The sequence below is a fragment of the Glycine max genome, chromosome 2 (genome assembly GCF_000004515.6).
Source record: "Glycine max cultivar Williams 82 chromosome 2, Glycine_max_v4.0, whole genome shotgun sequence".
NCBI classification, from domain to species: domain Eukaryota; kingdom Viridiplantae; phylum Streptophyta; class Magnoliopsida; order Fabales; family Fabaceae; genus Glycine; species Glycine max.
The window spans coordinates 3732021-3759623 of record NC_016089.4 but is presented as its reverse complement, the minus strand read 5'-3'; the positions used below and the strand labels follow the sequence as shown (position 1 = coordinate 3759623).

General features: G+C 30.1%; 2 protein-coding genes across 7 annotated transcripts; both read right to left on the bottom strand.

Annotated features, from left to right (window-relative positions):
- Window positions 1-1270: 1270 nt before the first annotated feature.
- LOC100808910 (zinc-finger homeodomain protein 1) lies at window positions 1271-2399 on the bottom strand. The gene has a single exon (XM_003519791.5). It carries the CDS (start codon window positions 2347-2349, stop codon window positions 1462-1464), a length of 888 nt encoding a protein of 295 aa, XP_003519839.2. The 5' UTR covers window positions 2350-2399; the 3' UTR covers window positions 1271-1461.
- Window positions 2400-24155: 21756 nt separating this feature from the next.
- Window positions 24156-25785, bottom strand: LOC100794918 (esterase FUS5). Of its 6 annotated transcripts, none has more exons than XM_041010788.1 (6): window positions 25464-25785; window positions 25288-25386; window positions 25146-25187; window positions 24717-24843; window positions 24488-24593; window positions 24156-24354 (listed from the first exon to the last, which is right to left on the bottom strand). In XM_041010788.1, coding segments are annotated over exons 1-6 (594 nt in total). In that variant the 5' UTR covers window positions 25683-25785; the 3' UTR covers window positions 24156-24353. The 6 variants fall into 6 exon arrangements, 5 of the variants coding, with proteins under 5 accessions (XP_040866722.1, XP_040866717.1, XP_040866720.1 ...); XM_041010783.1 differs by having other exon boundaries at window positions 24492-24593; window positions 25464-25784; XM_041010786.1 differs by having other exon boundaries at window positions 24717-24861; window positions 25464-25783.
- Between the last annotated feature and the right edge of the window lie 1818 nt (window positions 25786-27603).

The following is a 27603-nucleotide window of genomic DNA, read 5'->3' as shown; positions in this document are numbered from 1 at the left end:
TTCATTAATTAACTAGCTAGCTTGTATATGTATGTTACTTAGGCTTTTTAAGTACTCCACCTTCTTAAATGCAACAAGTTCAACCATATATGATTGTGAATGAGGGAACAGACGTGACTGAGATTCTAGGGATCCTAATAGATTCTCTATAAACCTCATTGATGGTAGTTGTTGGAGAATTGCAGCTAAAAAAAAAGTTATAACTTGTGTCCCTAATTTAATTCTTCTATATGCTTATGCCTAGGTTGTTTGTTAACTTAATAGAAAGGAAAAGTTGATCAAAACAACGGAGAAATTTATTTTCTTAGTGAAAAACTGAGATAATATGGAAGGAAAAGGGGGAGAAAAATCAATCAAACACATGAATTATTTCCCCCAACATGAATTTACCCCACATAAGGATTTGAGTCTTCCAAATTTTCTTCCCGAAGACAAAAATAAACATAACAAAATAATGCTTCACAAACTTCACAAAACGCGATGCAATAAAATAAAACATTAATTACAACAGTCCCTTTCCTTGCTCAGACCCCAGGTCATGATGAAGAAAGGAAGACCCAACCACTAATACAAACAAACTGGTTCCTGTTCAACCTCCTCCACAGTGAATTCAACATATAACAACTTATGAAAGTGTTTCTGATTTCTAGCTCATTTGGGAAAATAAAATGCATAAAATTGAATATAATATAATGTACATTCTACCCCATCAAATAATTAATGCCCTATACCATCCAAGGATTACAAACTCCTGCCAACTAAAACATCTTATACCTAAAGTTATATATTAATTATATATAAATTAAAATTAAAACACGTTAAAATTAAAGCAAGAAAAACAAATAGGTAGGTTTCTGAAAAAAATTGAAAATGCATGACGGATACGCTGAAATGAGACCTTAGCACGAGGATTTCCCACTTTTTTCAGTGCGTGGTAGTATGACCCAAAAAGGTTTGCCGTTAGCCGAAGAAGTAAAAGAGAGAGAGGAATGGAATGAAAGACATGAAAAACGGAAAATGCAGGTGAGTGAGAACACATTGAAGCTACCGAGGAAGTTATATTTGTCTTAGAATAGAGTTATCATCATAGTAGTATCAGAATAGACAAACAAACTAGATGCCATCTTAATTAACCTTCGTGATATCATCCACCCGAAAAAAAAGGTTCCAAACGCGTCACTACACCACCGTTGTAACAAACTGCACAAAAATACTAAAACTAGAACATGTCGCAGTCACAATGAGAAAAAAAAAAAGAAAAGAAGATAACTGATGAAAGACTGCATTTTTTGGCACTTGAATGAAAATTAAAATTAGTCCAGCAGCAGCAATAATTAACCTTACCTAGCTACATCCTGAAACACTAAAATTAACAGTCCTTAATGGAAAAAAGAGAAAGAAACCCTAAAGATGGTAGCAAGTTGGAGACTTTTCTTTTTCTTTTTTTGTTTTTGTTCTTTCCTAGGGCTTCTTACCGAGGGTGTGCTTGTTGTTATGCATCCAAACCTTGAGAACGTGACGCTTGACACCGGTTTCGTTGCAGAAGGCTTGGACCACAGCCTCGTCCTGTTTCTGAATCCTCCACCCTAGTTTTTCAGCAAGTTCAAGCATTTTCTCCTTTTGCTCCACAGTGAATTTTGTTCTGAACCGTTTCTTGGACCCTGTTCCTCCTGCACTCGGATTGTTCGAAATGTCTTCCTGGTCCTCACGCGTGCTCTGAGTTCCGCCGCCGCCGGACGTCGACGGCAGCGCCAGCGTCCCCCCCACCGCCGAACGGTGCTGCTGTCCCGCCACGTGGAGATACCCCGCCGGATGACGGTAGTACGCCGCAAACTGCGGCGGCGGGTGGTGGTGGGGAATTAAATACGGGTCCCCGCCGGAGAAGGCGACCACGGCGGAGGAATCCGCCTCCTTACGGTGAAAGTTGCGGTGGCAGCTGCACGCGGCGCATTTCAACGCGTCAAGGGTGCCCTCCATCCCCGCCGCCATAAACTCGCCGCAACCGTCAAGCGCGTGGCCTCCGATCCCAACGGCGTGGTTCTTCAAACACTCCCTGTACCTCGCCCTTCCGCCGCCGCCGTTGGTGCTCCTTACCGGCTCCGCCGCTACCGGAACCTTCATCCGGGTCGGGTCGTAACCCGCTCCGCCGCCACCCATACACAGCTCCTCCTCCTGCTCCTCTTGATCCTCGAATTCCATTTCGCGAAATTCTTTCAATTTCGTTAACTTTTCGATACTGTTTAACAAGTTTTGAGAAATTCGGGTGGTGGGGGTCTCGTACTCTCTCTCTCGCAGTGTTTCTCTCTCTGTGCCTTCGTGCTTTCTTTGTCCAAAGGTGTATTCGTTCATATACTTTTGCGGTTCTCTGTTTTCGGAGGACACGACAATGAGAGCATAATATACCACTCTCTCTCTCTCTCTCTCGATTTTTTGTCTTAAGATCGTCACCTTCCACCGGCTGTCTCCGGTTACTCGGTAAATTTTTGTTTTTCACCGCTTGCAGATGAATGGATACGGAAAATTAACAGCGAAAAGTTTTCACTTTCGGTGGCCGTGGTACTCTCCTCCCTATGGGGCGAGGACAAATGACAAAAAGGATAGATATAAATTATTAGATATAAAGATTAGTTTAGTCGGTTAAAGTTAATTAAACATTAGTTTAGTTGGTTAAAAGTTAGTCATTAATTTAATTTATTACAATTTTATTTAGTTAGTTACAAATTAGTTACAAATTTAATTATATAAGACTCAATATATTTATATAAAAATTGATTTATTCATTTTGAACATTATTTAAAATAACGATCAGTTTCTCTTTTTTCTTTTTTCTATCCGTTTATCTTATACTTTATTATAAACATTATTAAAATTAATTTTGGTTAAATCAGTCTCAAATCCCCATACTATTACAAAAATTGTAATTAAGTCCCTAAGTTTTATTTATTTTTCAATTGGATCCTTTATTAATTTTTAAATTTGCAATCAGGTCAATATGTTAATTTCTCAAGCGAAATTTATTAGATTTGATAAAATATTTCATTATATATACACATGTTGGAAAATTATTAGGTGATCTAAGATGACCATGTCATCCATGGTTTTAACAAATAATCATCTGACATGTAAATAACTTAATATTTTAAATTGATTAAAATCTTTTAAATTAAGAGATAACACTATTAATTCTTTTTAGATAATTAGTAAATTATATTTAATTTAGTGAATATATGTTCACATGTCACACGATTATTGATTGGTGTCATAAATAACATGATATCCTAAATCACTTAATAATTTCTCTACATGTAGATACCAAGTGTGATTTTATGTTAGCCTAGATGGTGTTGGTGTAGCACATGTAATTATTTTATTATATTATGATGTCATATTGCACTTCGTTGTTATGTCTCCATCTTCATTCATAACTGTTCATTATCTCCGGAAGGTCTCAAAGTGTAACCCTAAGCTTAAAACATATATTTTACATCTCCTAGACCATAACTCTAACCCTAATATGTGATTAGTCATTAATTGGTCTGCAATGTTGTTCACATCTCCATAATCTCCTTTGTAGCAGTTTGTGGAGCTCATGGAACACAAAATTGTCAACCACAACGCTTTTTTCAAAATTTTTATTTTTTATAAATAATAAAAATTAAAAAATCCACATAACCTTACCATGTTTGCATTCCAAACAAATCTCAAATCAAGGATGATGGAGGGACCTCATTAAAAATTTAAAATATAGGGGTCCAATTGAAAAAGAAAACAAAGGGACCTAATTAAATTTTTTTGTAATAGTATAAGGACCTATTTACAAACTAATTTTACCTTTAATTTTGAATTATATTAATTACACATCAAAATTGAACTCTTAATGTTTGACGACATATTTTAGTTAATTTTTAGTTTTATTTTATTAATTGAAAAAAAAATTTAACGGTTAAATAAACAAGTTTTTTTTAATAGTTTCTAAGATTTTTTAAGATGCAAACTTCTAACTTCTTATATTTTATTATTGTCCTTAATACATTTATTAATTTTCTTATTATCATTTTAAAATAAATCAAGATTTTATTATTATTTTTTATTTTGCACTATTCAATTATTTCGATAACTGATCTTATCTAACATTTATAATTTAAAAAAATATTTTTTCATATTTCAAATATCAGTTTTCAGCTAATTTTCAATTAATTTTATTCAACATAACAAAGTTAACTTTGCCATTTGCGCAAACTTATTAAGTTATTTCTTTATACTACTTTTTTTAGTTCGACAAAATGAAAGCAAAAAGCGTTCAATGATAAATATATTGATATCATTGAAAAGACACAATACAAGTTTACTTTTTAGTTTATGTAATTAATGAAAAAAGAAAATCATTGCAAAAACAAAATGATAAAATGAAATTTTAATTTTTAACATTTACATTAAAAATACAAGTTGCAAAAACTCTTTTATTCACACGTTACTACAAGAATGTTGTGTAAAAATAATTTTATCACACATTAAAAATTATATGAAGAAATATTGCTGAATAAAAAATAAAGAAATTATATATATATATATATATATAATACTTTTCACTGAAATTTATATTATATTTATATAATAAAAAGAGAAAGAATGTGGGATTAAATGATCAATTTTAATATGATAAAAAAATATATGGATAATACAACCAAAAAATGGAGACAGAACAAAATCATGCCACGCTCTCCATCAAATCGCATGACAGGCACTGAAACTGAAACTCTACGGGTTAATTTTAGGGTGCACGCATTCCAGTGCCTGAAATGAAGTGACGTCGTATGGGACTCGTGCAAGGAGGCGCGTGGGTGGCGCGTGGAGTAAACGAAGCATAAGTAGATTGCTTTGTTTGCTCCCACATAGGAGGGATCAAGCGAGAGCGGGGGCCAGAGGGAGTGCGTGTAATGTTATTATAGCTGTAGCCTTGTAGGAGTGCTTTTCAGTATGAGAAAGAAGAACAGTAACACTAGTACAATTTCACACTTTTGGATAATATTTTTACATTTTTCTTTATTTTTTATCTCTCTTATTTTCATTTCTCTTTTACATTTAATTATGCCTCTCTCTTTTTTATTTAATTTCTTAGATTAGACTAAAAATTAAAGTGTACATGTACACCATTTATCCAAAGAACAAATGGAATTTGAGTGATAGATACTAGCTAGGGTAGTAGTAGTAGTGTGAGTGATGAGCATGGCGGAGGAAGACAGGGACAAGGGAATTATTACACACGAAAATAAATAAAAAATGTAAGTTGTCGGCATTAATGGCAGCTGTTGCTACGTGCGGTCTTCCTCCGACATGGGTGACGAGCTTTTGGCGTCAACATGCACTTACTTCGCTAATACACTGATTAAAAAACAGTTAATGCTAAACAATTAAAACTACAATTTTCTTTCATTAAAAATATAACACTAACACTTAGCATTAATAATATTTTTAATAGTTATTTTTTAGAAACTAGTCATGATTTAAGATTATGGTTGACAAGTCACTCTAATAACTTATAATTTGATTTGATTAAAATAAATTATTCGATACCCACACCTAAGTTATTAGACTTTTTTTTTGTCTCTTTTTATCTTTTTTTAAAGAAAGAAACATATTAAAAAAAGTATTATGGCGTTTCATTTTTTTTAAAAGTAATAAATCATTATACTTAAAAAGAAATTGAGTATAATCATCCCATTTTATCATTCCTTGATAAGTTATTCTCCTAACTCAAAGTTAAAATTATCATGCTAAATTTTAAGATAATAAGTTAATAAAAATACATTAAATGTTGAAATTGTCAAATGCTTTTATATTGATTTATATTTAATTGTCACGCAGTTTATTACTTGATCTCATTAAATACTTTCAATTCAATTAAACAATTTATATATGAACTACTATAGTTACAAACACATGTAAGAATAGATATTTAAATTGACAAAAAAAAAAAACAAGAATATACTAGCTAGTTAAAAAAGTTTGAGGAGAAAATGAGTAGTGAGAATGGATGAACTTTTGGGCATTTTGACAAAAAACGCTGTAATATCATTCTGTGATGTAGGAATCAAATAAACGACGGCAGTTCAAAGGAGAATGACGTTATGGGGTCAGCATCTCTTCACCAACTAAAAGCACACTCTTGACTGGCGTGAGAAACTGAATATAAATGCTAAGGCGGCACATCGCAATCCATAGAATGCGTTATGGAAAATAAGGAGCCATTGTCTTCCCCAATCTTTGGAAAAGACCACCCAAGCTTACTCAAACATACCAAGCACGCATGTTTCTCCTCTAGTGCATATAGACAATATATACGGATTATTTGTCATGGTTCGTCTTCATTCGGTATTCTACAATTTTAATTAAACGAGTTAATATTTATTAAATTTTAATTGTAAGTTTTAGAATACCGGCTCTCCAGTGTAGATAAGAGTTTAGACAATAGTATATAATTGATACGAGGTGTGCTGGTCCTGCCTTGTCAGTGCATAGTAACCAGTCAACTGATTATTTGTCCACTGAGTAATCACCTATCCATCCCACTAAGTCATTAACCCATACATAAGTACCATTTTATAAATAAAAGAGGTAGATAATAAGTAATTCATCTTTTAACCCTACTAAAACATTATTATTTACTCACTGACTTATAGTTGACTAACAATTCAAAATTTGGTAAAAACACGAGGTATCCACATTTGAGATATACGTTCTTGTTTCTAGGGAACTTATAAAATGGATTGCTTCTTATTTGCGGCTAATGTGCCTTAGAAACAGTGGTGCTTGGAAAAATTGTGAATTTGTGATGCTTAAATCTGCAACTGCCGGAATAACAAACTCTATATTAATTAGAACAAAGAAATGACTTAATTGCGAGTTAGAATATGGTGAGAGGTGTATGTAAAGTGTAAGGCAATCACTTGATTTTTTCTAAATGAACCATTGCTAATGAAAGACAACACATGACAAGAGTTACAACCTTAATTTCTTTCGTCCTTTCTCTTCTGTGTCAAGAGCTCAAGGCTCAAGAAAAAAAAAATCAATACACCATCTAGAAATGTTTATACTAAATTTATAAATTAGGATTTACTATTTTTTTTAGTTCCTGGATTTTTAAATTTGTTTTTATTTCTTGTTAAACCGTATGTGAAGCCAATTTTTTGTATTAGTTTTGTGACAGCAAATAAAATAAATATTAGTCATGATCATAAAACAAATGATCATTAAACAAAATAAGCTACTTTTATTTTAAAAAAATATAATAGATAGTAGGCCACTATATCATAAAACAAAATAAATATACTATAACACTAAAGGGTATCAATTTTATTCTAGGTATAACAAGTCAAAAAGAAAACAAAAAAACCTTACATTTATGCTATTTTTATATGAGAAGAAATAAAATAAATAAAGAAAGAAATATGAATGATAATACTTTTATTTAATTAAAAAAAATACAAATTTCTGTTTTTTTTTTTCTTTTTTTAATTCAAATTTTCTTTTTTTTTTCTCCGTAATTTTCTTATCGCTATAGCACTTGCACGGTTAAACTCAGATTCGCTAGAAACTTACGTCAACGTCAGATGGATTTTACGAAATGAGCATACACAATACATACTGTGTACATTAACTAAAAAACAACCTGGGCACATATAATAATATAGAAAAATAAAACAAGAACATACAGATTCAACCCAAAAAATTATTGTGCGTACTCTAGACAGATCTCTGACTCTGACTTATGTATTGTTGTTTAAAAAATTATTCTTATACAATTTTGTTACATTCACAGGATATAAATTAAAGAAAGATGCACAAATATAAAATAAAATAAAAGATATAATAAACAAATAGATAAGAAGATCTTACTAACAGATTTTTTAAAATAATAATTAAAGAATCAATCGCAAAAAATGATTAAAATTTATTTTAAAAATTAATGTTAAATATGAATTTTATCCTTAAACTTTTTGTAAAATTCAATTTTAGTCGATAAATATAGTTTTTTAGCATTTTTTTCCCTAGTTAACACTTTTAGCATCTGTGTCAAGTATAGCGTCAAGCAGTGACATATAATCATGTTAACAACAATTTAATAAACTTGCCACGTTATTATGTAGTCTAACGTGATATGGTCATGTTTGTTTTTTAAATAATGTTTTTAATCTCCCATTTTCTGAAAGTAGTTAATGATATGAATTTACCTAATGAAAAATAAAAATATAACATATTATAAAAATTATACATAACTGATAAGTTAAACTAGCTAACTACTTGACGTTAAGTGTTTGCTATCATCACTATCAACTTTAACTTCATAATTTTTTTCTTTGTCTGAAAGTAACGTAAGATATTTTTTAGGTGGAAAGTGATGAAATTAATTCTTAAAGAAATAAAGTATCAATGAAAAAAAAAAATTTCCCACAAATATCATTCTATTTATATAATTATAGAACAAATTTTTGTCATTCCAACCAAACTATTAGTCACTTAATTTATACTTTGTAGGTAATATCACTTCATAACTTAAATTTGGTACTTAAAATTAGGTGCTAAAAATATTAATACAGGAAACAATCAAGATAAAAATGTTAAAAAAATTGTTTAGGTACAATTTCTTTTTTAAAAAAATGGGGACACAAACATATTTAGCGCTATAAATTACAGTGAGATTAATAATACTATTCTATAAACAATATAATATTTATGTTTTTCCTTTTTCAACTATCCAAATTTCAAATTGTGTTGATAAGAAAAAAGTAAAGAAAAGAAACTGTTTTGGAAATGGAAGGTGATGGGCAGTCTAATCACATTAAAATCTGGAACGGCCCCCAATAATTGATGCAGAAAGAAAAGTTCTTCATGACTCGTTACTCTGTTAACACGAGTCTTCAACAGCAACTTATATGTTATCACCCCTGCCCTTGGATCAAAACTACTTTAGCCATCAATCATCCAATGCCATTCTCACACATTTATCTATCCCTAGCCCATGACTTTAATTTAATTTTATTCACTTTTAACACATTTTTTAATTTTAATATGTGAGACCAGACAATGCATTTTGGATCCATTAAGGGGGAAGTCCGAAAGGTCCTTTGTTAAGATAATTGTTATCATGTCACACTAACTGCATCCATTGTCGCTTCGTATAATCGCAAACTAGCTAAAATAGTCAAGCATTTGAACTTTCAATTAATTGAATCAGAGAGACTTTAGCCAAAATAAGTAAAAAGAATAAAGCATTCAACTATCGATGATAATTACTACACAGGAATGAAGGTAAGGATTACCTTGGTCTAATCCTTTTACAAGATCCAAATAACTAATCCATTGAAAATTGAAGTTGCTTTGCACCATTTCCTTATTAGGGAAATCCGATCCTTAACTAGAATGTTATGTTAAAAGAGTGATAAGGCTAAATAAGCCATAACAAGAGGGGACAATTTTTCCCTTAAAAAAAGTGATAGTTTCAGACAAGATAGTGTGAATTTAAGCGACACGCTTGTTTCAGCTTAGATACTTAAAAAAGGGCCGTAAGCAAGTTAAGCAACAACATTAATCAAGAAATTATAAAAGCATGCTTCTTCTTTTTCTTTTTTTTCAAAGGATTAATTTTAAAATTAACATGAAAAGAAATGAAAAAAAACAAAAAGGAAAAAAAAATTGGGTGAAGGGGTAGATGGAGTTCATCATGTGATGCTCCAAAAACAGCCAAAGCGGACGGATAGACGTCTGATGTGACGTTCTGACACACGCACACAGAGAGAGTACTCAATCTCTTTGTCGTGTCGTGTATGTGTGTTTGAGATTTTAGTTTTAGTTTTTTAAAATTTGAATTTTAAAGTTAATTAAATATATTACATGTAAAATATAATTATTTTAAAAAATTAACTAATCTTTATTGTTATGATTTTTAAAAGAAAAACTATATTATCGGCATTTTTTAGAAAGTTATATTAATATTTAATATATTAATAGTATCTTTGTTTGTTAGTATAAATTCATAATTCGTAATTTAATTTTTATTAAATAAAATTATATCAACAAAGACTATTTTAATGTTAAATAGTTAAAAAGTGACATATTTTTGGTAAGATAACGATTATTTATGCTAAACTAAAGACATATATATAATTACATTATATTTACAATAAATTTTTTATATAAAATATAATTTAGTTGAATTGGTTCAAATTTTTACGTGTTTTTATCTTATATATAAAATTTGAATAAATCTATATGTGAATAATTTGCAAGTTAATTTCCCCTTACAATCATCTTTATTAGAATTAAAAATTGCTGTAAAAAACTGAAGTTAAAACAATTGTAACCTGATCTAAAAAATAATAATTTTATAACTGATTATGTTTAACATATATCATGTTTTGCCTTTAAAAAAAATTACAAACATTTGTTAAATTAATTTCGATCAATTGCAAGAACTAAAATATTAGGAGTGTCTAATAACATGTTTGTTTTTCCATTGAAATTGTTGAAATATGTGTTTGGATGTTGAAAAGTAGGATTAAAATCCATTCATTGAACGTACATTTGTTTCTCTACAACCATATTCTCAAACATAACTTAAGTTGTAAATTGCTATCTCACGCATTTGTTGTTAGAATAACATTATTGATATCATTAAAAAAATATTTTTTTGTCACATTAGTTTATATATACTTTTCTCTCTTATGCCTATAAATCATTGGAAGGAAAAAAACAAGAGTTCGAAAAAGTTATTCTCTCATAACTTGAGAAATCAATATTCAAATTCCAATACAAAGAAATGTTTATATTTTATGTTTGATGGTGTCTCGCCTAAAATTACTTCAATTAAAAAATAATATATTTAGCGGAAAAAATCACTGGAAGAACATTTTGTGTAAATAACACTGCTTCTATCATTATGTTTGATACAAAATTGTTGGATTTTTTTAGTTCTCTTCTTATATGGAGTAAAAAACTACATGAGATTTTGTATGTGAAGAGGGGTCGGATTAGGATAGGAAAGACTTATTTGTGAGGGAAAAAAAGTTATAAAACATTGAGAGTGAAAGGAAATGAATAAAAATTATTGTGATTTTTGCACATCCCAAACAATGTTTTTCATATTGCAATTGTGAATTCATTTATCATTGGACAATAGGTTTTATACACTTTGTATTCTCTGTTCTGTATTTTAGAGTTTCATATTCTTATCTCTTATTGTAAGTATTGGTGTTCTGTTTTTATCCATTTGTAACATGTTTTATTTGTTGGAAACTTTCTTGTACATTTATTAATTATAGTGAAAATATTTCTTTGATCTAAATGACTTGTAATCTTTATCTTTGTATTGAGAGATTTGTTCACATTAAACAAATTCTGTCGGGTGTGTGCTCTTTATTTCTATTTTACGTTCTATTTTTATTAATATATTAATATGTAGGTAGGTTGTTTTGGAGAAGTTATGTCAGCTGCCTATTGCTGTTACTCTCTTATTAAATTTGTTACAGGATCGGTCTGTTTTCCCTATAGAATATACATCATATATCTAATGTCTTTAGAATTATTTATATACTTAAAATTAGCTAGCTTGATTGTAATTGTTTTAATGTTAAACAAAAATGAAACTTTTGAATTATTTTAGTATATATAAAACTTATCCAGAAACATTCGTGCGCAATCCAATCTTCAACTAATTCATGAATGGAGCCTGCATGTGCTCGTCGAGACTTATCAGTTATCACCCATTACTTTTGATTTTTTTATTATTATTACACTACATGAATATATATTATAGTACTTTATATTATTTTAATTTGTTTCAAACTAATCGTGATTGACTGATTGTATGATTAAAACCAAATTAAATTGTGACAAACACATACTCAAAATTTTCATAGGAACCTTCCAATTTTAGTTTTATGATAAATTCTTAATATTTTTTAAGAGATTACTCAAATTACATATATCTTATTATGTAAAACTTACAGCAGCTTGCTATCGGAAATCCTCATATCTATATTTATTTTTAACTCCCCGAAGTATTTCGGAGTTTACTACGCCCTTCCTCGCCTCAAGTTGTCATGATATACAAATTATCTTTAATTTTAAATATATATTTTTTTCATATCATAAATCTTATTATGTTTATATTATTGTTTTTGCTTGTCAGCTGGCGGGAAACCGCAGATAAAACAAGACAGAAGGAGAAACAAGCAACTTTTTACATGTACTGTATCTATGTCACCAAACACAAAACCATGAATGAGTGAAACCAACGACGATGCATCCCTCTCACCCGTCTTCTCTCTCTCTATTAATCTCTTCCTTGCACGCCAAAGCACCCTTCTCTTCTTTCTCAAAAAACGGACATAGTCACAGTTTCTCCATGAAATTAACTTGAATGGTGAATAATGAAGTTTTAGTTTTAATTAAATTACGAACGGGACGGAAAAGTTCTCCCCGTTGAGATAGAGAGAGAGGGAATTGCGGGGAAAAGAGAAGTGGATAGTGACAAGACAAGAAAAAGAATGGGACGACCGTGATTTGCATTTCTATATTCTCTTGCAGCTTTTTTTCTCTCTCTCTCTCACACTGCTCTTTGTACTAATAACACAAACACACATACACACATACGACTGGCTTACACTGAAAACTGTGGCCCCCATACCACAACCCCAGCTTGCTTGTCGCACCACCATCACCTCCATCCATTCATTCGCCAACAATTCACTCTCTTTTCTGCACTTTTCCCTGCCGTTTCCACTGTGCAATTATATCATAACATAAAAAAAAGTTTGATGAACACCTGTTAATATATTCAACACCTAGAAAAAAACATAGACATTATAAAATTTGTAATTTGACCAAAAAAGACATATATTAATAAAATGTTTAAATTTTAAAAATATTTATGTATCATTACTTCATAACATAAAATATAATAATATTGACCAACATATATAATCTAACACAGTGAGTAAAAAATTGAGTTTTTAAGTATATTGACAGATTTTCAAATTTCTGTTTGTATGTTTGAAACAGATTTTATTTTAAAAAAGACTTATTTCAGTCATCTCTATTTCTCAGAGATTGGTTTTATAACTTCTAAGTTCAAGGATACTTTTCTTTCAATAAAATATAATAATTTTGAGATTTTAATTCGTATATATATATAACATAAAAGATAATAACATTGATAACATAGTCCTAACATTTTTTTAAAAGAACATAGTTCAACATATAGGTAGTAGATAATTGGCTTTTTTAAATATGTTAATAGATATTTGATTTTTTATCATATGTATGAAAAAGATTATTAAAAAATAAAATCTACTTCAATAATGTTTACGTCTCAAAAGATTAATTTCATAATTTTAAAGTATAACAATACTTTGCTTTCAGTAAAATATAACAATCTTGATTGGGTTTAATTACTTCATATATATGAATATATGAATGTTTGAATTAAACTCAGATATGATTCTTCAACTTATATAGTGAGTGAGCTTACTACCACGAAACGCATACACAGTCCTGGTCACACATGTTCTTTCCCTTTCCCCCTCTGAATCTTTTTCACGAAATCGGGTTTTGTATAGCATATACACATATGTCTGCAAGCAAACTAGAAATACACTCAGAAGTTAAGAATCATAATGCATATGACTCTGAACTGATATCGTCATCACAGAGCCATAATTAGGACCACTTCTTTTTATGTGGCTAGAGAGATAAGGGCGTGTGTGTGTTTGCAAGATATGCAATGCACAAAAAGAAAAGGGAGTAGTAATGATCTTAACGTTTTGCTATCACCCACCAACCACTGTTAATTTGGCATGACCTTATGCACACTAAAAATAAATAAAGACCATCTGTTCCATTAATTATTCTCTCCTAAGTTCGAATTCTAATACTTCTATTCATCGTTACTTTTAATTAAACATGTCTTCATATATGTACATTTTTAATCAAATTAATTATCAACTGAATGTAACATTTTCTCAATCCTTCTAACTCTTGGAAGGAAATCGAGAAAAAAATCCAGCGTCTCAGACAAAAACCCTAGCAACTGACAATTGGCAGTACAGAGTGAGACGGGGAAGACAATCCCAATAAAATAAGCTTTTCAAACAAAGGGGTATACCGAAGGTGAAATATACAAGAACAATGTTCTGATTTCCCTTAAAAAAAAACAATGTTCTTTAGTTCTTATTTGAATAAATTTCTGAGTAATTATAAAGAATTTTATTTTAAGAGCATAATATAAAGTTCTAACAATACTTTCTAATACATTATTTTAAGACATGTTCTACAGTTAATAGAAATTTATTAGAAACCTCAAATTATGAGTGAAAAGCTCATTAAATAAAAGGTGGCACTTATAAAATTTTATAATTTTAATAAAATTTTACTTATAATAAACGGTAAATAAAATGAATATGTTATTCACTTTTCTCATATTACAAATTATTTATGCACGAATCATGACGATATTATGTAAGAGATGCTTATAATTTTTTTGTAATAAAATAAAGCAAAAATAATATGAAATGTGACGAAAATTAGCCACGCATCTTCGTTCATAAATTCCATCAAAATGTTTTGCACCATTGATCATTTACGAATATATAATGTTGTTTGTTGCATAGAATGCTTGAGAGGGAGGAGCGAAAAGGCTAGTGGAACAACTGAGAGGTTCTTAAATGGGATATATAGCTTTTGAGATAGGGAGAGGGGGAGGGGGGTGGCCCTCTCTATCTGCTACTTCGTTTGTTACTTTCTTTTTTTGGTAGAGATCGATCAAATTTAGGGGAAAGAGATGGTGTGACAAATGAAGGCTCCAAAATACAAGAATACTTATAAAAATATTTATATTTTCTTCCTCTCATCAAGAAAAAGAGTAGATTTTGAACCTACGATTGTGTTAGATGTGAGACTGGATCTTAATTTGTTACTTTTTGTTTTGGGAGAAAATTTGATATATTTAGAAAAGTATTATTATAATAAATTTTAAAATATTTATTTATTTTCTTATCATATAATATTTTATCTTATATTTCGATTTCCTCTCATTTTATCTCTCTATTATTAAAAAAAAATGTATACAATTGATGTTCAGATGTAATTTCTTTTTTTATTGAAGACTAAATTCTAAAGAAGACAACAGGCTACTATATTAGGGCTGACATTGTCAAATGCTTACTCCACTTGCATCCAGCTTGCACCAAAATGGAAGATACCATTACCCAGTGACTCTTCACCTGTTCTTGCGTGCCCTCACCCATCCCTCAATGAATCATGACTTCCATGTCTGAATTTATGACAATGGCATCATCATGTCCCTAAATTCTTAAATATGAAAACTTATCTAGATTCCATTTCATTTTGTTTATTTTCCCAAATCATATTTTTCATTATTTGGTACATATAGCTACCTTGTGATTCCTTCCAATAAAATAGGTGGAGTTCATCTTCCTTACGATATTTCCTTTATTCTTTTCCCTTGTACAACATATAAATATAATCCACACAATTTCCCTTTTCCATATCTTTTGTTTTTGTCATTAATACATCCGACTATACCACGACAAAACATACACAAATGATGTTTATTAACATATCATTAAATTTGAAATACGAAATTCTGATTTATTTGTTTGGATATATGTTTCTTTCTCACAATATACATAAATTGCCATCATTTTATACGCTTATATAACATTATGTATGTATGTATATGTATTTATGTATATTGACCGAATTCAAATGAAATTAATATATCCAGAATAGGTTGATTTGATTTAATTAATTGGTTTTGAAAAAAAACAATTACTGCTTTGAATAATATTTTAATCTATATAATTATGCAGTTTTTGTTCTAGTCCTCTTATTTTTTTTTCTTTTCTATTTGTGTCCCTATTTTTTTAAAATATTAATCTGTCACCTTATGATTTCAGTTTCTATAAAATTTTAAACTTTTGATATATGCCTCTCTAGTGAATGATAGCTCTTCTCATGTGGTGCAAAAGGTCTTTGGCAAGGACATATTTTTTTGGTATTGATAAGGAGATCCCTTTGCACCCATTTTTTTTTCTTATTGTGGCCAAAGGGTTAACTAGTTTGCTAGGAAGGCGATTGAACTTGGATAATTCTAGGGTTTTCAGGATGATGAGGGAAGTGTATATCTATTACAATATGTTGATGATGCTATTTTAGATAAATATGAATTGGGAAAAATTGCAGGCTATAACAGTTGTCCTTCAAAGTTCTGATATTGTTTTTAATCTTAAAGTTAATTTCTATAAGAGTAATTTGTTTGGGATTAATTAATTAATATGGGCGAAAACCCACAAAATCCATTAAGGAATGCAACATAAAGCACAATATCAGAGAACAAAACCTCAAGGCTGTAGTCCAAATCGGCTAGCACGAGAAAATCAGGGTGTAACAAATTGATCATACAAGAAACCTAACATACAGCCAATGTCGACCTTTAGCTAGCAATGGAAAAGAGTCGTTTGAATGCATATGGTTGATCATGCAATTTTTTAAAAATGGCACCTTGTCGATAGACGAGAATGAAACATGTTGGATTTTACAAGACATGTTATAAACAAACATATATATTCGTATAAGAGCGTTGCTAAATAGTATGAAGAGATACAAAAATTTGACGAAGGGGTGTTAATACTTCATTGGTTGATTTTTAAGTTTTAAAAAATAAACAATTCAATATTTTATGGAAATCATGGTGTTTAAATTGCTTTAACACTTGAATCTTTTCATAACTTGGCCATATAAAAAGTTAAGAAGCTAACTAAGCAAGAAACACATACAATATAACTTGCCATCACAATCAAGTGTGAGGCTAATCATAAAAACCAGACTAAACATCAATCTAAATTCTTCAATCAACTTGCTAATTAAGTTGCGATCACATTGTAAACTTTTTCTTCGCACAACAAATTAAAATTTACAATGAGCAGAAATTTTATTTTATTTAATTAACTCCTTTAATATGGTTATTTTAAAATTAATTCTGCCAAAATTTAAAACAAACTAAAAAAAAACTAGGACTTGTTTGAATGTATTTTTATTATTAATCTTTTTTTGTACAATAATACGATATGTTTTTCAAAAAGAAAAAAAAGTTGCTTGATTAATTAAAAAATGATTTTTTTTTCAACTAACTCGTGCACTACCCCCACTTCATAAATAATCGTATATAATTATTTACCCAACTCATCCCCAGGCACGGAGAGAAATAATCGGGGAAAAGTGTAAAAGGGAGTCAGTTTTAGCAATTGACACCTAAAGATGTTATTATATTCTGAAAACGAATTGGCAAAATAATTAAATAATAAATAAATAAAAGCTAGCACATCCACCCTTAGGTAGCCATCTCCATTCCTTCCACCAAATGTCCAAATGCAATAAAGAATTCAGAGGCAATGAGAACAAATACTAGGTAACCCTCAAAAGTCTTGTTAATAAAAAACTATATACCAATATTTATTTAATGGGCCCAGAAATGATAGCAAATTTAGACATAATATACGGAGGCTAAAAGCTAAAATTGAAGACACTTAATAATAATTCCCTACAAAGTTAAGGTTCATAGAGCACACCGACATCACTTACCACGAACTTGTTAGAAATTTGATGGGGAAGCAAACTACCGAATCATTTAAATGGAGAACTTTGAGAAGAAAAGCAATGATTTAATGCAACAGTGGAATTGCATACTTTTGGGGTATGACAATGCCATAATAAACTGGTTTAAATGGTTGTGGCCACTGTTATGGTACGATAAAAACACTGTTACACTGTTCCACTTAAAATGAGATAGTATCCGAAGAATGGTAGAGGTACTCATATATTCCCTTAGTCACTGCACTTATTCCATGTACTACTAATTGGAAAAATAATAGAAAACAAAAAGAAACGAAAAGCATGGAGATTATATAAAGATGATGCATAGCATAATTTTTTTATTCTGTATAACTAGACAACATTTTAATGTACAGTTTATAAAGTATGATTTAAATTGAGGTTTGAACCTGTGAAGATCATGCATAAGGCAATGGGCCGAGTATTGGACATAATGTTAGATGGTAAAATAAAATAAAATTTTCTACACAGAAAATACTGTGTAGGCTAATCATTAGTACGGTACATCATTAACTTAAAACTATTCTAAAGCAACGTCATAAGATAATCATTCTTAGACCCATTTTAAGAAATGTAGAAAATATATTAATAACATGAGTCATTCTGTTCATGAATTGACTTTTTATCTACTGATTCCATAGTAACTACAAGCTGCAAGCAGAAGTACATTTTTCTTTCAATTATGTTTATGGGCAGTTGAGCAAAAGCTTAAATGGTTAATTAATACTTTGCATGATTTTCCTAAAATAATTGCTTTGCTTTGGTTTCGCTTTTTGCTTGCAGCTTTAGTTTTACTTAAAGATGGAAATGTAAAGCGTAATCTTACGAAATGACATTCCCGCGTGCAAGTGAAATATATATAAGTGGGTCATCTAGACCTGCTTTATGCACAGTTAACTGGATTCCTTGATTAAGATTTTGTTTAATAATTAAGAACAATAACAGTTATATAACATTTAATAAGAGTATCTTTAACAATGCAATTGATGAGAGTTGCAAAATGCAATACTCCTCCATAACAATTATATACTTTTATTATTTTTAATAAATTTTTCTTCAATCCAAAAACAGTATAACACTATAAAGTTTTTTAAATGAACTTCACAATCTATTTCTAAAAAAGTATTTTAATTATAAATGAGAACTAAAAAACAGAAGGCAATTACTACATTAAGCAAATTTCTTAAGTACCTTTTTAAAGTTATTTTTTTTTATTTTTATGATATTTTTATGGTTCCTACAGTGTTAATTCAATGTAAGAAGTTAATATATAATTTTGTTCCAATGGTAAAAAACTTTAAAAACTCAAATTTTTAAATTTTTTTATTTTTACTTAATTATGATATTATTATGTGTCAGATAAATATTTTTTTTTATTACTAAAAAATAATTTATTGTAATTTTTTTATAAAAAATATAAATATTATATTTTAAAAAATTCTCATTATCACATAAATTTACTCAAATAATTAAAAAAATTATAAAAAATAGTTTCTTCACTTAAGTTTATAGTCTTACATAAAATAAGAGGCAACTCCCATTGGAGAGTTACCCTTACTCTTACGTAAATAACACGACACTACTTGATTCAATACAAACAAAATCAAATTCTCAAAAGATATTTATAAATTATAAGATTTTTTTTTATCTCTATCTCTTTTCCCATTCTTGAAACAATGTAGTTTACTTTTTTTTTCATTAGTGTCTCCACTCTCAAGTAAATCATCTTCACACTTGTGAGAACTACGATAATTAATTTTTTTAGTTTCTTTAAATAAATATCACATATTATCTCTTCATATTATTATTTTTTATTTTATCCTTTCTTATATAGTTAAATTTTTTTATTGATATACAATAATTGCATTGAAATTATATCCTATGATCTCATCTAAATACCAAAACCTACCATTTAGGCCGAACATTACCTTATCCTAATATTATTCCCTCCTATATCAATCAATATAAAGACGATTATATCAAAGCATTACTTAGATGTTAGAATAGAATTAGTAAATTTTAACTGAGTAAGTTGAATAAGTTATTTTTTAATTTTTATGTATCAAACAAACAAACAAAAAAATGCGAGAATAGAAGAGTGAAATGGGACGAGCTGCCTCCAACTCCTGGTGTGACAGACGGGGTTGCATTAAAGCATGCATTACGGGCCTGTGAATTAATCTAAGGCCATAGTAGATGATGGTCCACCTCAAGTATAGGCCCCAACTTTCTGATATCATAAATTGCTATTAAGTTTTAGTGACACCGCACCGCCAGGCCCTAAACACCGGCCTAGATATATGTTTTTTCAACCTTGAGAACGACTTCAAAGACTGCCAAATCATCTCTTGCCATAAGGCACAAACATTATTCATTTAATTAACAAAAAAATTGAACTGATTAGAAGCTTCAGCCAAACGTGTAGGAGGGGAAATAAAGGAAAAAAATAAATGGGTTAGTAGAGTGTGTAATGATTAATCACTGCCCCACTAGGGAAATTTTGAAGGATTCTTCTTAGTGAATGTCTCACTCTTAAATAAACATCTTTTTGACGTTGTGAAGTAATTATATTCAGATTATAATTAATTGTAAAGGGTCTTGGTGCTTCTACACGTCAGTCTCACGAACACTTTTTATGTTCTTGGACTAACGGCCTATTTGGATAAACTTCTTTAGAAGCACTTTTAAAAGAAGAAAATAAGAAGAAAAAAGATGAGATGAGCTTTTTCATAAGCAAAAATAAACTCTCCATGAGTTAATTTTTAGAAGCTCATCAATATAATTTTTCTAAAAGATGAGATGACATCTACAAATTAGCTAATGAAAAACTCATTTTAACTAATGGAGAATCTCATTTCATTTTTTTCTTCTTATTTTCTTCTTCTAAAAGTGCTTCTAGAGAAACTTACACCCAAACAGGCCCTAAGTTTATGAAAGTTCATATGATATTTGCATGTTCTAGAAAATTAGGAAATGATTGTTTTACTTTGAGGCTTGCACTCTGTTCTCCATTATTCATATGTCAGGAGATAGCTGTAGAGCAAGAAAAGACCTATCTTACCATTGGAATTTGGAGAACGTGGGTTTTCTTTCAACTCTGATCGATGAGGTCTTTGGCGTAGAGAATTTAGACATTAATGGAGAATAGAAGTGTGAGCTAAAATAATTCATGCGACAGGATAAAAATATTGTTGTAGAAAATGTCAAATGTGTTATATGAATTATATAACTCAATTGATCCTCTAAAAAAAAAAACCTCAATTGATACGTTGCAGAAAAACTACATAATATGTACCTATAATAACTTCTACAAATATTAGATTTTATCAATTTAACCATGGCATTAAAAGTTTTCACGAATTAAATTAATTAGTTTATGAAATATCATCTTTTCTAAAGAAAAAAAGTTTATGAAACATATTATGTAAAAACTAATTAATACTTCAGATTATATTTTAACCTGTAAAATATAAGGAACTTTTTATGATTAAATTATATAACTACACATTTGTAGATTATAAAAAAAAAAAGATACAAATGATCATTAGGATAATATCACATAATTTAATAGTTAAATTGATAAAAATTCAACATTTACAAAAAAAAAGCTCTTAAAAATATTATTTCAACAAGTTTGACGTTTGTCAACTAACTGATCTTGCATCAACCAAAGTTTAAAAGATCCGGGAGTTCCTACAATTTTATACATTAAAAATGGGATGATGAAATTAGACGTTTTATTCTATGATTATACAAGTAACACTGACAAGCCGTGAAGTTGAGATATTTCTTATATCAGTTATTTCTAAGTCAGTGTCACTTGAATACAATTAAGTGATATTAACTTAAGTCGTAAAGTTGAGATATTTCGTTGAAAAATTTAATTTCAATTTTCAAATATTAATTTGAGTGAAAATTTAAGATGTGTATTCTAAATGGTACGTAGTAAAATGCATCTTAATTATAATGTTAGCTCTTGATATTTCTCATCAACCAAATCGCCAGCCTCAAAGCACAATATAGTTCAGTGGATTCCTCCTCCACATGGGATTCAAATGCTTAATGGATTAATGGATATGCAGGTTTTCGTGGTATGACAAAAAAATACTACTGCTGAACTGCATGCCATATATAAGGGTCTTAACTATATTAGTCTTGTGGAATTATGAATCTTATCTATGAATATCTGACTCAGACAGCATAATTAATTTGCAGTTTATTCCCCAGGGAGTGGAACAACCTCACCCTAATGCTCCTTTGATGGATATGATTCAGTCTTATACATGTAAGAATTGATCTCTCACTTTTCACCACACATTAAGAGAGGGTAACCATATGCATGTAGCTGACTGCATAGCTAAGTATGAAACATATATCTGAAGACAGCCTCTGGATCGTGTTTGATGCTTGCCCCCTTAGTTTATTCGTGTTAGATATAGTTGTTCTGTATTTTCTGCCTTTTGTTTGCTTTGTTTTAACTTTCTTAAGCATAAAAAAATAAAAATAATGAGAAGGCTGGTGGAGAGATGGGACAAATATTGAAGTTTACTAAATCATATTCATAAATAGCACTATTATAAAAAGATTCCCTTATGAAGAGAAAAGATGTCGTACATAGTGAGAAGGGGTTGTGTAATAGTCAGGATTTTCTCATGTTTATTTGGAAAACTTGTAATCATATTTGAGATAGTAAATTTTTATTGAAATGTTCTTGGAGACATGGACAAGAGGGATTGAATTCATGTTTTTTGTTATTTTTATTTGTGAATGCTATCCTTTCATCCTCAGATCTTTTCCCTAATAATAGGCTACGATTACAGAAAATATTCACCTATTAAATTATCCTTTTTATGAATGACTACCTATTAATCTAATCTTATTTCTTAAACAAATTAAATATGGTCCTTTATAAACAAAACATTTACTACTTTATTTCTTTTAAAAATCCCATTTGATAGTATTATCAAGAATAACAAGCAATTGTGATAAGAGATGAGCTGATCAATGAATATATAGCATTAGTTTATAAAATAAATTTAATCTTCACAATATATAATGCGAAATTGTAGAATTTGTAGTTTAAAAATAAATCTTGAGAAAATATTAAGTGAAATAATAGGAAAAGGTAAATAAAAGAAGAAGCAAAATTATTTGAAAATGTTGTGTTATGCTCCAAGGAATGACTTTTGTGTGCTTAGAGTTGATTTAGCTTGTAATGTGCTTAGAGCTGATTTTGCTGGTATTTCTTTTTCCTAGAGGATTCTTGTTCCTCTGTATTATTCACACACACAAAAAAAACTGAAGAAATACTATTCAGTATATACTATGCAAATTTCCATAGCACACTGAAACATCAAACAAGGTAGAGTGCACAACGAACGGTCAATGCACCAATCACCGATAGCATCTATAATTTAAATCAGCATGTAAGCTCATAAAATTGAACAACTGCATAACAAAAATATACCCTTTCCACTACATAACAAAATAAATCCCTTCCACTGCACAGAAGCTGCAGAATAAATCAAATCCATTGCATAACAAAATAAATCCTTTCCAAAACATACCAGTTGCAATTTCCTGTATCTTTCACCTACTACCTCAAGCTTAACACCATCTACTAAAACACTTCAAAACAAGCTCATGGATTGTGAAACTGATAGGAACAGAGGACACAATCCTTGTTTCGAGGACAAGGAAAACCTCCTTACTCTAATGTATACTACTGAAATTCTTCTCTGCTTTATTCATTCCTTAACTTTCCTTTTATACACTCCTTCATATTACATTTCTAACAGATTATTTAACAACAAACCAGTAACAAACTGGTAGTGGACCTAACAACCTCTATATGGTTGTGACTAACTACTATGGCAGTGCTCTTCCTAAGCTGAACCAGCGTGGTGCTCCTCTTGGCCTACTGCTGCATCTTCTTCCTAACAGAAACCCGCGCCTAGAAATAATCCACTGCCAAGAGTACAACTTCAAATATTTCAACCATTTCCCCCTCCCCAAGGATGTTGAAAACATAAGAAAATTTTGGGCCAACCATATTGATCAAACAATAGAAAACTATACAACTAGCCACTTGATTCTATTAGCCAAATCACAATTAAACAATCCCTAACTTTGACAGAAATTAACTTGAACATTATTATGTAATACTGAACTAATGTCCCACTAGCTCAAGCATTCAACTCACCTTTGAAAAAAAATTTGCAATCAAAATACAAGTGTAGCGTTGACTTCCTTAAGGCAACCTTTACACATGACTTCATTGGTTGGAATAATACCTCTATATGGTTAGTTCTTAAGGGAGGGGATGTGGTCTTGAGCTAGCTTCCAAATACAAGATTCGAATACAGCCTAAGTTTTGATGCTAGGACCTTATATGCCAATTTAACTGAGTAAATGTATCTATGCAATAAATAAATGATTAACATGAAACTATATAAAATGAACCCAAATTTAACAATTGATTGACACCGGCTTCATATATTCGAGTTTATTACATGGAAAATATTCTTATTATACATGGCTTCAGTAAAGTTTCACAAAATACAATGACAAAAGGTCTCCATAAGATTCAAGACTTGATATGGCCATCCTAAATCATTCTCTGAATCGTGTCAATGAAATTGACCATAATTTCAAGACTATAATCATCTGAAAGAAAGAAGCACCAGATCAAAGTCTCAGATTTCAGACACATTGTGTGCACAAAACAAAACCAATATTCAAATACGTCCTGACAACAGTCATAGTTAACAAAATTACTAATTAAAGGAGAAGATACCACTAACCAAGTTTGGGGACTGTATGCCCTCTAGGGTGGTGAATCACAACAGGATCTTGGAATGCTTCCAACAAAGCAATGCTCTCTGCCTTCATGAAATCCTTCTCTCCTTCACCACATAACACAGACAAAGTCTATTAATTAGTTCAATTATATAATAACAATATAGAAGATCCAATGGAAAATTTGATGAAGCAAAGAATCATAAGGGACTTGGGTTTGTTGAAACTACCTATAAAGTGAAGGGACGGGCAATCAATTGGTTTTGAAAATGCATTGGAAGCCAGTTTAGGCATTCCAAACCTGTTTTCACCAAACTTGGCTCCTGATATCTCAATCAGGAACTTGATCTTGTCCACCTTCCCAAGTGCCACACCCTTTAGTCATCACTCACTTTAATCAAATCAAACTTATTTAACTTTAGCCTCCTTGCAAACTTATAACATTAATGTTATGATTGGATTAAAGTTAGGAAAGTACTCTGGCAAATTCTAATGTACAATTACAAGTTCCAATACACAAAAAGGAAGGAGGAATGATTTTTTACATTGAGGGTAAAAGTACTTTTGAGTTTTTCTAACTAAAATCTAAAAAGGGTCAACTTGCTATCTATAAAGGGAAAGTTTAAACAGCAAAATACGATGAGTTTCTGTTTTAGTACCTGCGCTTGCATTCCTGGCAATGCAGCCGCTAAAATTGCTCCCTAAGAGACAAGACAATTAACATTCCTGATTTGTCAAAATTGGAAAAACAGAACATACAAAAACTTCATTAAGAAAATATCATAACCGCACAGCCCGCACCTGAGAGAAGCTAAGGAAACCATCAAAAGGACCATTTTTTAGCATGTAATCTTCAATGTATGCTAAACATTCTTCAAAGTTGGTATACTCAGTGAACTCCTGCACACAAATAAATAAAAGTTAATTAGCACCATATGATTATGATTAACATTGAGTAATTGTCCTTACAATACAACCTCATTGGCTTGGAACCATTCAAAATAAGGAGGGTCAAAAATGCCTTCAACATCAGATCTTCCCTGTGCAGGAAACGGGCCATCGAGGAACACAAGCTCCAGCTTTTGCAAGACAGGTTCAGGCCATCTTAAGACTAATTGCTTGAGGATTTCACCACTGGTCCTGAATCCATGGAGGCACAGGATTCTGACTTTTCTCTGGCTTTCGTGATCTTCCATAACGCACAATCTTGACTGCAGATTGAAACAGTGGTTTTTAATGAATTTTAGTGGCTATTTCTTTGGGCTACCAAAACTACTACCAGTTGTTTAATGAAGTAGTTGAGTAATCACTCCATATGTCAGAATAAGTTCAGGCAAAAATTAAAAAATGTTGATTTTTTTTTTAATATAATCGTTTATTGGTATTTTATTTAATGTTTTAAAGATAAGTTTTATGTACAGTATTTTAGATATTTTGATGTTATTCTTTAAACAAAATTAAGTTATGTTTTAAAAACTTATAAAATAATGTTTATTTGTTGGAATGGTGAAGTGAAAGAGATTAGAAAATTTTAAAATGTTATTGGGAAATACATTTTAAATTAAAATGTAACCCCTAATAAGCATTATATTAGTCATTTTTTAGTCTCTTATCTTAATGGAAATTGTTTTGTAAAGTTATTTAAAGAATTGATAGTTTAATCAAGAAATTTATATTTATTATAAGGAATTAATTAAGGGAGTGTTTGTTAGACGAAATTTTTTTATTTTCCAAGGAAATCTTAGATTGAGAAACTATGATCCCATGTTTGATATTCACTTAAAAAAAAGATTATGGGAAAATTATAATTCTTGAGAATCAATCTTAACTCACTTTCTACTAAAAATATTTTTAAGGAGGAAAGTAGGAATTCAACTTTTTGGAGTAAACAAGAAGTGTTAGTTACACATTTTACACATTTTCAAAAATCATGATTCTCGAGTATGTGTAACACCTCATTTTTTGTAAAATAAATTAAAAAATATTTTATTTAAAAATAAATTAAGTTTTAGAAAAATAATGAGATTTTTGTAATTAAATAAATAAGGAAAAATAGTTTTATTAATTAAAATAATAGTTTTAAGGTAAATAAAATAAGGAAAAATAGTTTTATTTATGCATTTGATAAAGAGTAAAATAAAGTTTATTTTATAAAATAAAAAAATAAAGAAAAATAGATTAAATAATAGGCTGAAAGTACCCTAACTACAAATAGAGATATAATGCTCTCTTTCTCTCAAATCTGTTTTCCCTTCCCACTCTTCCAAAACCCTATCTTTTTTTAGTATACACTCAAATTTGTCCCATAAAACTACAATCTCAGACTCGTTAACCATTGGATCATCATGAAATTTTAACACTAAGTTTGAAAAATATTTTAGCACATCTCCACCATTGGGATTTTCATAATAATGTCTATGGAAGAAGAAATTCACTTCGCACGAAGATAATGAAATTGAGGTTCTAATCCCTTCTCTTCTCTAACGTTTGGAAACCTTAGCAGAACAATTAGAGGAAAAATTTGAGAAATCTTAGGAAAACCTAAAGATATTGTTATTGCTGCCAGACTACACACGTGAGTCATTGGATCGTCGTGAAATTTTAACACCAAGTTTAAAACACATTTTAGCACATCCCCACTGTTGGGATTTTTGTAATAATGACTGTGGAGGGAGAAATTCTCCCCGCACACAGACAATGAATTGAGGCTCCAATCCCTTCTCCTCTCTAACGCTTAGAAACCCTAGCAGAGCAATCAGAAGAAAAGTTTGAGGAATCTAAGGGAAATGCTAGAGATGTTGTTATCGCTGTCAGATTATACATGTGAGTCCGCTTAGAGGTAAGAGATGAATTTATTGTAATTAGGGTTAGAATAAACATGTGTAGGAATCCTTAGAGGATCAAATTGAGATTTATTTTAGGATGTTTAATGTATTGTGATTCTTCTTTTATGATTATAATTACAAGATTGTTGTGTTTGATGAGTCAATTGATATGCTGATGTGAATTGGTTGATAAAATTGAACACTCTTGGTGTTTTCATATTTTTTACTTATGATTTTGATTCCTTTGATTTTGATATGATTATGTGAAATTGTTTGAGGGGTTTAATCATAT

What these genes read in the sequence shown, in the direction of transcription:
- LOC100808910 (XM_003519791.5), bottom strand. Translation starts at nt 2,349, where the DNA reads ATGAACGAATACACCTTTGGACAAAGAAAGCACGAAGGCACAGAGAGA.
- LOC100794918 (XM_041010781.1), bottom strand. Translation starts at nt 25,682, where the DNA reads ATGGAAGATCACGAAAGCCAGAGAAAAGTCAGAATCCTGTGCCTCCAT. An exon ending in GTTTCCTTAGCTTCTCTCAG is followed by an intron (nt 25,188 to 25,287) that starts GTGCGGGCTGTG and finishes CTTGTCTCTTAG; the next exon opens with GGAGCAATTTTAGCGGCTGC. An exon ending in TGCCAGGAATGCAAGCGCAG is followed by an intron (nt 24,862 to 25,145) that starts GTACTAAAACAG and finishes TGATGACTAAAG; the next exon opens with GGTGTGGCACTTGGGAAGGT.